General features: G+C 36.8%; 1 protein-coding gene across 1 annotated transcript in view; it reads left to right on the top strand.

The window, feature by feature from the left end:
• SUCLG2 (succinate-CoA ligase GDP-forming subunit beta) overlaps positions 1-13,702 on the top strand; it is a 299,815-nt gene that overhangs the window by 52,512 nt on the left and 233,601 nt on the right. Inside the window, exon 2 of the mRNA XM_054594876.1 lies at positions 6,880-7,021. Coding sequence (XP_054450851.1) covers positions 6,880-7,021 — 142 coding nt within the window. The remainder of the gene's footprint in view (positions 1-6,879; positions 7,022-13,702) is intronic.

Here is a 13,702-nt window from a genome sequence, read left to right as displayed (position 1 = left end):
CCAAAAGGCCCCACACTTCAGCCTGAATGCCGAATAAAATACAACAAAGGGTCAGCACGTACATTCCTGCTCTTCCTTTTATGTTTCCTCTTAGTATTTATTTCCTTGAGCTTAGGCTGCTAATCACACACTATGTTGCTTTTCTTTATTTGTTTCTTTAACATATTTTTTTTTTTTCTGAAGGAGGAGTTGATGTGCTAGAATGATCACATTAAGAGCCAAACAGAAAAATACTATTATTTTTTATTATCATTATTATTATTTTTCCTCTTAAAAATAGGACTCCACTTAATCTCTTTTACAAGGCAACAGAGAAGTGGCTTTCTCATCAGAGTGTGTTTTAAGCAATCAGGCCATTATTTTGTGATACTCATATTGAGATCTGTCTTTATATCTGCACCAGTACGTTTATTTGAAGCCTTAGTATTTCATAGGTAACATGACTAAGGTAGATTTATGGGTGCTAATTTGCATGCAGAATGACATTGGCAGAAACTAAACTATAACATATACCAACTTTTGGCCTTCCAAAGCCCACTGAGCAACTGCCTTCCTTGCCTTGTCCATAAACAAGAGGGAATTTTATTTTCCTCTGAGTTTACAGCTAATTCCTTGTCTGTTTTCCACTGTCTCGTTGCTGTTGAGAGCTCAAAATGAGGAATGAGGTTTAATAGCCTCTTCCTATGGAACTTGTAGGAAGTAGTTGTGTGTGACAGAGAACACAAGCTTTTGTCCCTGCTGCTCCCACTTGCACTGCATGTCAAGAACCCTGCTGTATTTAAGTAAAGGGTTAAAGGGCGTAAGCCCTTCATTTTCCAGACAAATTAAGAGAGACTCAAGGCTGTGTAGTTTTGTTAAAGACTAGCCGTGTGTATTTCCTCTCAATGTTGTTTTTAAGTAGATTGATTTTCATTACACAAATAATAAATGGTTTTTTCTATAAATTAAAAAAAAATTACAGATTAGGTTAAGTCTTCCTTTGATTACCATCTTCCAGGTTTGCCCTCCTCAATTTTCCTGGCATTAAGCTTGATGAACTTCATCTGGACCTTTTCCTATACATTTAACTTATTCAGGGCTCTATCTTTAAAAGATCCAGAATGTTGCTTGGTGTGTGGACATGTGTATCTGAAATAGAAATGTTATTGACTGCATGTGTTGAAAGAGACTTGCTGATTTCTTTTAGTAATGTGCCTTGGAGAACAATCAGCATTAGGATGTTCATACTTATCAGGTTAGACTGGTCAATGATGCTATTACAAGTTATTCTCAAGATCTTGGTGGTAAACACATCAGAGATTTATTTCTCATTCATGCAAACATGGGTCAGGTGACACCGAGGCCGTGGTCCTCCATGTGTTAACTCAAGAATCCAGGCTGATTCAACCGCTTGACTCCACCCTTTCCACTTGTGGTTTCCAGGTCCTTTCAGCCATCAAAAATCATTCTGGAGGATTTGCACATGGTTGCTCAAAAGTTTGGCCTGCTAGTTATAAGGGAAGTGAGAATGTTGGGGAACACATGAATATTGGATTGGCTGTTGTATTGGCACAGATATTTTCAAACCTCATATAGTCTGGATATACTATGGTTTGTTAGCCAGTCTTTTTTATTCCAACTTTATCTTCTACCATGTATAATACTACATAAAAGATCCCTGTCTCTATTCCCAGTATATGTGTGAGTGTTTTGCTAGGTTAGACCCAAGAAGTCTACGGGGGTGGGTATTTTAGTTGTTGTAAAAACTGTCAAATTGTTTTTGAAGGTGTTTGCACTGGTGTTTTGTTTGCATAAGTAAGTAGTGTGTGAGAAACATTTCACTGTACCTTCACAGTGACATTATCAAATGTTCATTCCTTTTGGCAGAATGACTTTTCATTTTTATTTTATTTTCTATTCTTCTGATTAGTAGTGAGTTTGTGGCTCTAATACCCCTTGATGCTGCTTTCTTGAGTGAAGCAGGATTGCTGTGGAAACTCAGGCTGAAGACAATGATGCCAGAGCCAGTGGGCAGATGTGGCTCACAGATGTTCCCTTTGGGGGGTGCCCAGCTCAAAGACATTACTTTCAGCCTCCCTTTATTGATTTTTTTCTTCCTGTGGTGCTATTTCATTAGTCTCTACAACTATAATTTTAAAATCATGGGGCCAAGAATGATTTCTCAATTCTGTCATTTTTTTTTTTTTTTCCTGTGTAGCTGTCTAATTTGTGCTTTGATTTTTTTTTTTTTTTTTTTGGTGAATTTTTGCCCTCTCAGTCATTGTATTTTTATCTCTTGGTTCTTCGTCCTTTCATTCTTTTTTTTTTTTCATTCTTTTTCTTCTACCTCTGCTCCCTAGTTCCCTTAGGCCTTAAATCTTTATGTGCAACTTTTAAGTTGTATCTTCCCCTTCCCCTTCTAGCTTAGAAGTGGTTGCTCTTCCAGACACATGGAAGGGAGGGGAGATGGAGGTCAGTATACAAGTCCCATAGAAACCAAACCCAGGTGCCCACCCACCTCCCTGTTTTGAGACCATGATATTGTTCCTAATATGACCACTTTGCCAAAATCCATGTGAAGGAAGGAAAGAAAATTGGAATTTGTCCAGTTCCCATCCTGCTTCTGGCTCACTGTAGGATCCCTAGGCATATTAAATCCCCTCTTTAGGCTTCAGATTCCTGAGTGTGGAAAAAAACAAACAAACAAAAAAAAAGGAGTTTGGACCCCAGAAGTCTTTTCATACCTTGGAATCTGAATATATGAGACATGCCTGCCTGGGAAACTGCACAGAGTAGGGTCCCAATGTCAACAATGTTGCCTTCATAAGTGGGCCCACTGCCATTTCCTTTGCTCCTCTGCCTTGAAGGGGAGCCTGCAGGCTCTGTGGAGCATCAGGTCTTTTAATAAACTTTAACAGGGAAAGACAAGTAGATGTCAAGGTGTTAGAGCCAATGGAAAGCAAACAGGAAGACTCCTTTACCAGCCCAAGGAGCGGAAGGAGGTGGTGTTATGAGGCCAGGACCAGCTGACAGGGGCAGGAGGCATGGTGGCAGAGATGGTGGGACTGGACTTATGGAAGAAACGGTTGTCTGGAGGGACCTGTACCTTCAGAGGAGATGGAGTCACTGCCAGAGTTTCTGTCTGACTCAGAAAGAGGATGACAAAGCCTGTCCAGTCTGTGAGTAGAGCCTCAAGTTAAGGCAGAATATTGATGGAAAAGAGCGTAGGGGGAGCCGAAGGCAAGCAGGCAAATAATTGGCGGAACAATTGAAAGGCCCTGTGTCAGATGATCTTTAAACTCCCTTCCATTGCTCCCTTTCCAGAGTTCATGGGTTTCCTGGGCAAGTCTTAACTTCTGTAGTTGAGATACTAGTTTTGGGTTTTAATAGGTAGCTCTCTTTTTAGGAATTGAAAAAAATGCTTTCTACCTGCCTAGTGTCTTAGGACAGCACCTATTCACACCTCCCTTCCAAAGTCTGGAGCAGTTACTGTTTTTGTTGCATGCACTCGGTCAGTGTTTCATGAGGTTTCTATTCATGGTAGACGTTTGAAGATAGGAACATGATTTTTCTCATCCCAATCTGTCTTTATTACCAGGAGGCTTCTGGGATTGTGGGGCCGGAATCCAAAGGAAGGGAACCAGAAGTATTACACAGTAACCAATACTGTCCATCAGAAAATCTGATTGACAGCCTCCTGTGATCTTGGGCAATCCCTTCAGCCTGGGTTTCCTAGGATGGAGTTTTAGTTAGGACAGGTGAGGTTCTATAGAAAGGCTAGGTTCTGCAACAGTAAGAAATATTCCTTAGGATCTCATTGGCTAAAAGTTTACAAAGGTTTATTTTTCACTACACATGCATTGTGAGTCACCTGAGAATGTGTTGGTCCTCACTCTGGCCCCTGGCTGGTACATCTGCTGCCATGTTGAATACTGACATTCCCTGGTCCAGGAGAGAGCAAATTTCATATGGATTTATAGCTTACCTGTATTTTGCCATGTATAATGCCAACTTTTGTGCCCAAAGTTTTGAAGGAAAATAATGATGTGCATTATACATGGGTACAATGATTGCATAATCCTGTGTATAATGCCCACAAAAGTGTGGGTTTGCATTATACACAGGAGCGCATTATATGCAACAAAATACAGTATCTGCCAGAGCTAGTTACAAGCCTCATCTAACTTTAGCTAGGGCTAGGAAATGCCTGGAAGAAGGAAGGTTAGGGATATTTGTTGGCTTGCATTAATGACAGCTATTGAGAATGATAAAGTACTTGACTTTTCATGATTGTTTTGATTGTTCGATACATGAGTGTTCAGCATGATGCCTAACACATGGTAACTGCTCAGTCAGTAGTAGACAGAACTGTTATCATTATTGTTATTTACTACTCAGCATTTGATTACATTTCTGCATAATTTACACTATCCACTTTCTTAGCATGTGTCTCTCTTCCTTTTTTCTTCCCCCTGAAAATGCAAAATTAGACTTAAGTTTTCCTCTCTAGATATATTACAAATTCTTAATGAATGAAGTTGAGTTAATGAAGTTTTAGTCCCAGTCAGTGGCCCTATTCTTTCAAGTTTAGGGTTGACCAACACAGATGATTATTGATCACTTTGTGGAGTTGGCTTGGAATCAGCAATGGCTTTAGAACCATGTTCACTGTGTTAGTTTTCAATTTAAGAGTAACCAACTTTAAGCAGGCTTTCATTTGAATCAATGCAGAAACAGTCAATATGTATTATATGTCTGTGAAGCTGGTCTCTAGATCAATTGCAATTAGTTTGCAGCAGAGTGCATTAAAATACCTAAAATTAATACAGAGAGTGTTCTGATGAACAGGAATCAACTGTGACCACACTGGCTGTTTTTAATCTTTCTCAAATGTTCTTTTCAAACCATATTTTTTTTCCTTCTTCTGTAAACTGCTTTAAATTGGTGTGTCAACATAGACTTACTCTATTGATCCTTCCCCATTTGTCTTTTAAAAGTGTCCCAGAATATGGCACGTATCTAATGTATAAACTTTTTCTTCTTTAGGGAGCTTTTACTAAACGCTTAAAACTTGACTTTTTCTTGGTATGTTATGTGATGTGCTATTAAGACTATTGAGACAATGAATATGTTCATTTTTGAAATTTTGTGTTTTTAAAATTACTAGTATCTCATTAAAACTTCTAAAAAATTTAGAATTAAGGTTAAAAAATCCCATCCAGTTATACAATATTGAGTAAATGATGTGAGCATTGCTCACCTGGCAATTTATTTTTATCCCAGTATGTTTCTATAGAAGTGCAGGCAATCTCAATATTGAAAACATGATTTCCAATATTAATAAGGATAAAACAGAGAGATATCTTTAGGTTTAATCATGTCAAAATTTGAATTTTTAAAAAGTATGTAAATTTTGTTTATTTCAGGTCTGAAGTACTTTTTTTATTCTTAGAGGAGGTCAGTTTCTGGAAGTGAAAAATTATTTGAATAAGGGGACAAAAGGACAAAAGGCAGGGTCTATGCATTTGGATATCATTTGGTATTTTTTTGAGTATCTTCACTTGCCAAGCACTGTCACATTCTTTGCAAAGATACAGAGATGAAGAAGAAACACTCTCTGCCCGTGAGTAGAACCCCATCTCATTGCAAGGTGCTGGATCCTCTTTGGAATGGCTTTTGTCCAGAAGGGCTCCATGCATTATAACTTGGAGATTTCAGAATAAAATGTCATTTTAAAAGACACATTAGAGGTGCTGAAAGCTCCATGGTTCCATGTGGTAAAGCCCTGTGGATCTCAGTTGATGGTCTGTGCTTCTGCCTTGGACATCCATTGAGGCCTTTGACAGAAACCACAGGGAGAGTGTCAGGAGGACTCCCGCCACCACTGTTGTGATCAGTTGTTTTGCTGTCTTTGTGCATTGGGGGCATTGTCACCCCAGCTCCTGTGAGCAGTGGGTCCTCTGCATCATGGGTGGAAATGAGCTTAAACTAAATGTTTTCGTTTAGTTTTTTTCCTGTTTTTTTTTTCTTCTTTTCAACATTAGGCTTATGGATTTGATAGGGAATGCTTTTATCTTATTGGATAAAATGTGAAGAATCTATTACGTTCATGTTATTCTGCCCTTTGATTATCTTCTCTGTGCACAGATAAAAACTAATTGATGTGTAGCAAGGTGACTTTTATATACTAGTTGCAGTTTTTAGGAACTAGTTTACTTAATGATGACACTTTCCGGTTGTTGAACTCAGCTTTGGTTTTGAAAATCTTGTTAAACATGTAAGGATTATACCTAGACTCCATTAAAAACGATGGTAAAGAAATGGATTAGTCTCCGGCCCATTGACCGCAAAGTGTTAAAAAAATTTTCGTGAGCTACCTTACAATGATTAACAATGTTCATACAGGTACTGAAATAATGCTATGAACTTTTTTCATAGGGTGAGGATAGCAGAATCATACGCTACGTAATGGAGTCCTTAACTGTTTTTAAAAATAACTTTTTATTTTAAAATACTTATAGACTTATAGTTAGCTGTAAAAATAGTGCAAGAGTCCCTTGTGCTTTTCTAGCCTCCCTTAATGTTGACATCTTACATAGTTTTAGTACAGTATCAAAACCAGGAGATTGAGATAGGTACATTACTGTTAACTACACGCAGATCTTACTGCGTTTTCATAGCTTGTTAAAACTTGCATGCATTTGTATATGTAGTTATCCTTAAGATTTTGATTAGAAAAACAATTAACCATGAAGAATTTATATCCGTTTTTTTCTTTAATCTAAAACCTGTGTTGCTGATTATCATTTGAGGATATCTATAGTAAGACTGGCCATGTAGGTTGTCTTGTTATTTCTCTTGTTATTAATGTTTTCTTGCCTCTTTCTCCAATTTCTCTAGGCAGTTCAATTAACTCCCAGACGATGGCTGAACCTGCAGGAATACCAGAGCAAGAAACTGATGGCTGACAACGGAGTGAAAGTTCAAAGATTCTTTGTAGTGGACACTGCAAACGAGGCTCTGGAGGCTGCTAAGAAACTAAGTAAGCTTACACATACAGGTGAAGTATATTGGCTGAAAGCAGTGAATTCACAGGTAGCTGTTTCCCACCAGTTAAATTACTTTGTTGTGTGTTATACTAATACTGACAGATAACCACAGAGAACTTTGAGTTACAAAGGCAAAAAAGCCTAATAAGGTATATTTTTGTAGGAGAGAGCAGCATATGGGATGTTACTGTATGGGCATTTTTCAAGTTTTTGTTACCATTTCACCCAGTTTTCATATCTGTGGTTTAGTGGCTCAAAGAAATATGATAGAAGGGTATGGAGTGTCAAAGAGAAACCCATAGCAGGGTATGTCAGGGAAGGTAGTTGGTATCCTTTTTTAAGCCTCTTAGAACATGAAGAACGTTCCCCCTGACTGACTGGAAGAGAGAAAGGGGAAGAATGTATATTTCAAAGTCAAGTTGACTTTGGTTCAGCGTTTTGCCATTTCATTTGCCAACTCTGATTTTTATATTAGTGCCTCAGTTTCCTTATCTATAAATCAAGGCTGATGTGTTTATTTCCCAGTGCTATTGTATTTCTTTAAGGGAGAATATACATTTATATATACATGGTAGAAAGTCTAACTAGTTTCTCTATAGATTGAGAAATTAGGTATCAGGTCCTACTGTCTGTTTTTCAGTGGACTTTCCTTCTGTTGACCTCCAGACTCTTATTGTTGGCCTGGAGTAGCACTGTCTAGTAGAAGTATCAGTATAATATGAGCCACATAAACATTTTTAAATTTTCTGAGTCACCTTAAGAAAACTAAAAAGAAATGGATGAAATTAATTTTATGTTTTGTTTACCCTCAATATATTTAAAATATGATTTTAACATGTAATTAATATAAAGTAATTATCAGTGGGATGTTTTATACATTTTTTTGGTTCTAATCTTCACAAATGCAGTTTATATTTTGCAACTCCAGTACATCTCAATTCACACCAGCCACATGTCATGTGCTTAGGCAGACATGTGGCTGGTGGCTCTCATATTGGACACCTCAGGTCTGGACATGAGAAGATTTTGCATGTGCATGTTCTGCCTGCACCTTTGGAGAGCAGGTGTTTCCTATGACAAGAGAAGAATAGAGCATTTGCTAACTGGCCTTGCTCAGGGCACAATGAAGTTGGAGAGTGTGAGATAGAGGCAGGCTTCATATCTCAATTTTCCCATATTCTATGCTCTTTTAAAAATAGGCAGTGCTGTGATGATGAGGTGCTGAGGTGCTTCAGCTGGTAATTGTTCTCCTTTTCTCTCCCTTTCAAAGTTCTTTCAGATGCTTATACACTAGATCCTTTCCCTGTGATGTCAGTTGAAATGTATATTTACTCTTTCCTTCAATAAGTAGTTATTGTTAACTGTGTATTAGGCATCATGGATACAGCTGTGGAAGATAAGCAAGCCCTCTTTCTCCTCATAACTTACATTATTGAAAGAAATTAATTTGTAATTTTCAGATGCTAAATGTAGAAATTGAGAGCAACTGATACATATTTTTTATTCTACTTTTCAGTTACAGTTTACATTTACTATTATTTGGTATTAGTTTCAGGTGAGAGAACCAATATTTTAAGAAATGAAAATTGGTTTAATGTTCAAAACTATCAAAATTATTTTTTTATTGTGAAAAAACTCAGTAAAATTAGCCCTAAACTTGGATATGCACTCCTTAGTAAACTGTGATGATAGACTCAGTAAAGGTTAGTATTTGAGCCTTTTTACGTGAAAGGATCATTTTTGTTTTATACTCCTGTGCTTTGGGGATTGGGTAATGAGAGCAAAGAAATGTAAAGTTCATGTTGGTTTTGGTCTTCATTTTCCCTATTATTTTCTTAAATGTGCTGATACACTAGTGTTCCAGGTCCAAGGTGCTCCTCGAGGGAATTCTGTGGCAGCTGATTAGCCCCCTCAGGCACAGCTGGGAGGACTTCTCTTTCAGGCTGTCATGGGGATTTCGACTTACAGAACTAATTGGCTTCTTAATAATGGATTTGTTTTATAAACATTTATTTAGCCACTGCTTTGTGGTTGGGGATTGTATACTGTGTTTGTGAGGCAGAACATTTTGCTCTGGAGTAATTAGCAAAGTGGCATTTATATGTTGGGGCCAGAGTGAAGGGAGGAGACAGACAATGAAGCAAGTTTAAATAAATGAAAATTAAAATTATAAAATGAAAATAAACTTTTGAAAAGGCCATTTGGGTTTCTGAGGACTGTTTTTAAGGAAATTCAAACTGGATAAAGGTTTGAGAATGGCCTGGCTGTGTGTCTCATCCCTGTGACAATCCTTTAGATGGTATAGCTATGGGAGGTCCTCTCTGTGGTACTGATCTGAGCTGAAAGGGAATTAAGAGAATGAATCCAAGGACTTCATTTGGTGAATGAAGAGTAATCCTTCTCTTATTTAGTGAGCATTTGCTGCAGAAGGAAGGTCTCCTTTCGTTTTTGTTGTTGAATAGACAGTTTTGATCAGAGGGGAAATTTATAGTATTGGAAGGGGAGATGGAATTATCTCCTCTTCCAGTGAACCAAGGTGACAGTAAATATTACAGAAAAGGAAGTATGCATGTCACTGAGATTGCCAGGAGAAAGCAAAATAAGAATCTGGCAAAATTCCAGTGTTTACATTTTTGTCTCTGCAAGATTGATAAGAACCAAGAGTACAGTTGCAGTTTTATCAAATAGATTTGAGGTTAAGGCTAAAACTGGATCCCACATACATCTTTCTGATTGTCCTTACAATGGAACCTCCATTTTATAATTATGATATTTTAATGAAAAAAATTACATAGAAGGATAATAATGCCTAACATGCAGTAAGTGCTCTATAATATTTTATTGGTGTCATCAGCAGCAGCAGCAGCAGCATATAATTTCAGGGGGTTTACTGATGTCACAGTTCAAATTCATAGACGAAGTAGAGATACATGATAGTCAGTATTTTATTGATTGTGTGATAGGAGAGTTCTTATTTTAATTCAGAAAGTTTATAAATGATTGAAATGTATATGCTTACCTTTCCACTTCAGATTTGGATATACTTTTAACATAAAATGACATCTTATAAAATATCTTGAAAATAGATGTTGATGTTAGACATGCCTATGATTTCCAGTAATCTCTGTGTGGGTTTGCAAATCTCTTTCTTTGTGTCTGAACCCACATTCCTGGTTGTCTGTCTGCCACCCATGTATGAGCGTCTCCATCTCTCCTGGCTCAACTGGAACTGGTCACCTGGTCATCTCTAATGCCTCTCATGTCTGTCATATTCAATCAGTTGCCAAATCCTTCCATATTCACTATAGCATTGTTATTTTGCAAAATGAGGGACCAAGCAATATAAGGTTAAAAACTTGCAAAGTTTCTACAGCTAATAATTGATGAGGATGGGATTTCTACCCAGCCAGATTAGATTTAATCTCTTCCCCAAGCATTTTTCCTCTGCTAACTTGATAATGATGTTCTTGGGATTTTTATGTGTGAGTCATCATTTTTAAGATGGAAAATATATATTAATAAAATTAGAAGATTGAATTAAAACTAGTAGCAGCAGGTTCTGAGGACCAATTTATAGAAACTGTGTGATCTGCAGATATTTTCTTAATGATTCATTTTGTTGTATCCTTTTAAGCAATAGAACATTTTGCCATATAGTTATGGAAACTTGTTAATTTGAGCATTTGTTTAAAATGGTTAATGCACACCTTTTGTTTCTCAAATGCAATTCATAAGAAGAAGATACTGAGTGAGAGTCTCATTTTCTTGCACAGAAAATGGATTTATGTCTGATTGAGAGAGTTAATTTGGTTTGGTGAATTAAGTTTTTAATATGTGGGTAATATTCATTTATATACCAGTTTGAATGAGCTACTTTTTATAATCACACTTTGAAGAAGGAATTGTTTTTATTTGCCCACAATTTTCTCAGGAGGTATATTAATTACATATACTCTTCTCTATGGGTTAAATTTAATGTATAAAATCAGCAGATAATTACAGAATACCCACTGTGTGCATGTATGCATAACTAATCTTGATGTTGCCTTTTAATTCTCTTTAAAGATGAATGAAGGAATGTGTTTCTCACATAACTCAAAAGACCTGCCTTAAGAGTATTTGCATTAAGCTTAGGTGAAACTTCATTAGGACCTCCACTTTTTAGTTTTTGGAATTGTCACAATTTGTTAAATATTCCATTTATGTTGATATGAACTCTCAACATTTGATTAAGCAAGGAGATTGTATTTTAAAAATCCAGTTTTATTTTATTTTTTGCCAGGAAAGAAATTGAAATATGAATGGAGAAATTAATATTCTCTGAACTAATGACCTGCATCTTAAAATGGTGATAAGGAGCTTTTATTGAACTTGCCTACCTTTGGATTACATTTAGCTACGATTTAGCTTGATGTTTTTATTTGTCTATATGATAACTTACTCTTTTTGTTTTATATATAATCACATCCTAAAGCCCAGTGAATTACTTATACCATTAAGGAATTGTATTTTATATAAAAAGGGAACTGCCCGTTGACTACTGATTGACGCGTACTATTACTATTAATCCCAAGACAATACAATGCATCACAAGCCTCCTTGATTGTTGTGGCTTAGGATCTTGCCAAAAGATCGTTATATCCTTTCTGTTGAGTTGATGGTCATTATTGTTTTATAAATGAAAGGCAAGGATAACATTGGGTTCTGCATTTTAAATCTTCATTTTACCACTTGATCAGCTGCCTGTTATTTTGAATCTGGAGTCAAGAATGCAAAGAAGCAAGAGGAAGGTAAACACAGACCATCAGAGGTTGTAGCAGGGTCTGCTTTTCAGACATAATGGTGATGTGCTCTCCTCACGATGGTTTCTGTGGCAAGATATGACTGTTCCTGGCTGAGGCTGGCCCCTTTGTTGCTTCCCATTTTTTGATTCTCATTCTCTCACCTCCTTGATGATTATGTGAGCCTCCCAATATCTTTTTGTAATTTACTTGATGCTTATTTCAGCTAATTTCTGTTGCTTATTGCTAAGGACCCTGACTCACCCAGACAGAAACTATTATCGTAAGTCCTGAGACATTATAAATGCTCAGTAAATATTATTGTTATTCAGAAACTTTTCACTTACTAATGCCTGCTTAAAAATTCTCCTTAAAGAGCCCTGGCTGGTATGGCTCAGTGGATTGAGCACCAGCCTGTGAGCCACAGGGTCATTGGTTTGATTCCCAGTCAGGTCACATGCCTGGGTTGTGGGCCAGCTCCCCAATAGGTGGTGCACAAGAGGCAACCACACATTGATGTTTCTCTCCCTCCCTTTCTCCTTCCCTTCACTTCTGCCTAAAAATAAAATCTTAAAAAAAAATAAAAACAAGGAAGAAAGTCATTAAAAAAAAATTTTCCTTAAGGAAACACGTGAATTGACATTAAAGGCATTCCCTAAATAAATCAAGAGGCTCTCATTTCCCATTGTATATATTTTTGCAAAGAAATCCCCCTTTTATATAATGTTCTTTTCTTCCTGAGTCTGCAAATATAAGTCTCTGGTCATAATCTTAGAATTTTTCTGTGTTAAAATATCTTTTCCATAATTGTCTTGTGTTCACTGAATAGAAGCAGCAGGATAGCTACATAGTGAAGGGTGAGATCAAGGCAGGTTGTGGGCAAGCAGGCTTCAAATGTAGCTTCCTGTCAGCTTCCTTAGAAACAAATAACAGTGCTTTGAAAGTCAGTGCCTCAACTTGGATTTTGACAGTCTAATAACACAAGGATTAATTAATCTTTTCACACTTTAACCAATAAAATTACTAGTGGTGGCATTGAACCCTTGCCCTCCGGCCGTGTACCTGGCATGTGCTGAGTATTTTGTGAGCATGATCTCATGTCATCCTCCTTCAAGCTAAAAGGGAAGCTTTTCTTTAAGAACTGGTTCTGAATATCACGAGATCTTTGCCTGCACAGGATTGTATTGCCACGGTAACTGACATACTTTTATTTTCTGTCTTTTTAGTGTATCATTAATGGAGTTATTAACTTGTTTTTTAAAGCAACTTCATTGTGAAGGAACAAAGAAGATATATGCAGGCCCTCCTTTTCCAGTACTTCTCTGTGAATGATTTTTCCCTGGGGACTTTGACTCCCCTGCAGTATACATTTGGCAGTTCTGAATGTCTAGAGGCTGCCTGATGGGGCTGTAAATGTAAAAAAAAAAACAAAAAACAAAACCCTGCCTGTGGTAAGGGGGCATAATACTACCTCTGTATTGTCTGTCTGTATGGATGTATTGGCCTTTTTAAAGAAATCTTAAACATAGATCTCTAATGTTTATTAAAGGAGTATGTTCATTATTTTGATTTTAAACAATAACAGAAAAATACAAAGAAGTAAAAATCTACTCTTATCCCATTGTCCAGAGGGAACCTACAATATAACATTTTCTTCCACTTTTTATACATTCATTTGTTCAGTCAGCAACTTTAATTTCTGTGTACATATTTACATAGATATAATTGAGAGAGAATGTTCATTTTTAACTCTGGAAATTACTATTCACACGATTCTGTATCTTTTAAAGTTCCATATTATAACATGAACGTTACCGAAATGCTAAATTTTTAAAAAAATATTGTTTTAATGGTTGTATTTTAATCTTTAGATTGACCATTGTTTCCTATGAT

This window comes from Pteronotus mesoamericanus, unplaced genomic scaffold, assembly GCF_021234165.1.
Source record: "Pteronotus mesoamericanus isolate MK-2021 breed Mesoamerican mustached bat unplaced genomic scaffold, CSHL_Meso_final scaffold_54, whole genome shotgun sequence".
NCBI classification, from domain to species: Eukaryota; Metazoa; Chordata; class Mammalia; order Chiroptera; family Mormoopidae; genus Pteronotus; species Pteronotus mesoamericanus.
Note: the sequence above shows the minus strand (reverse complement) of the source record. Positions and strands in the feature narration are given on the sequence as shown.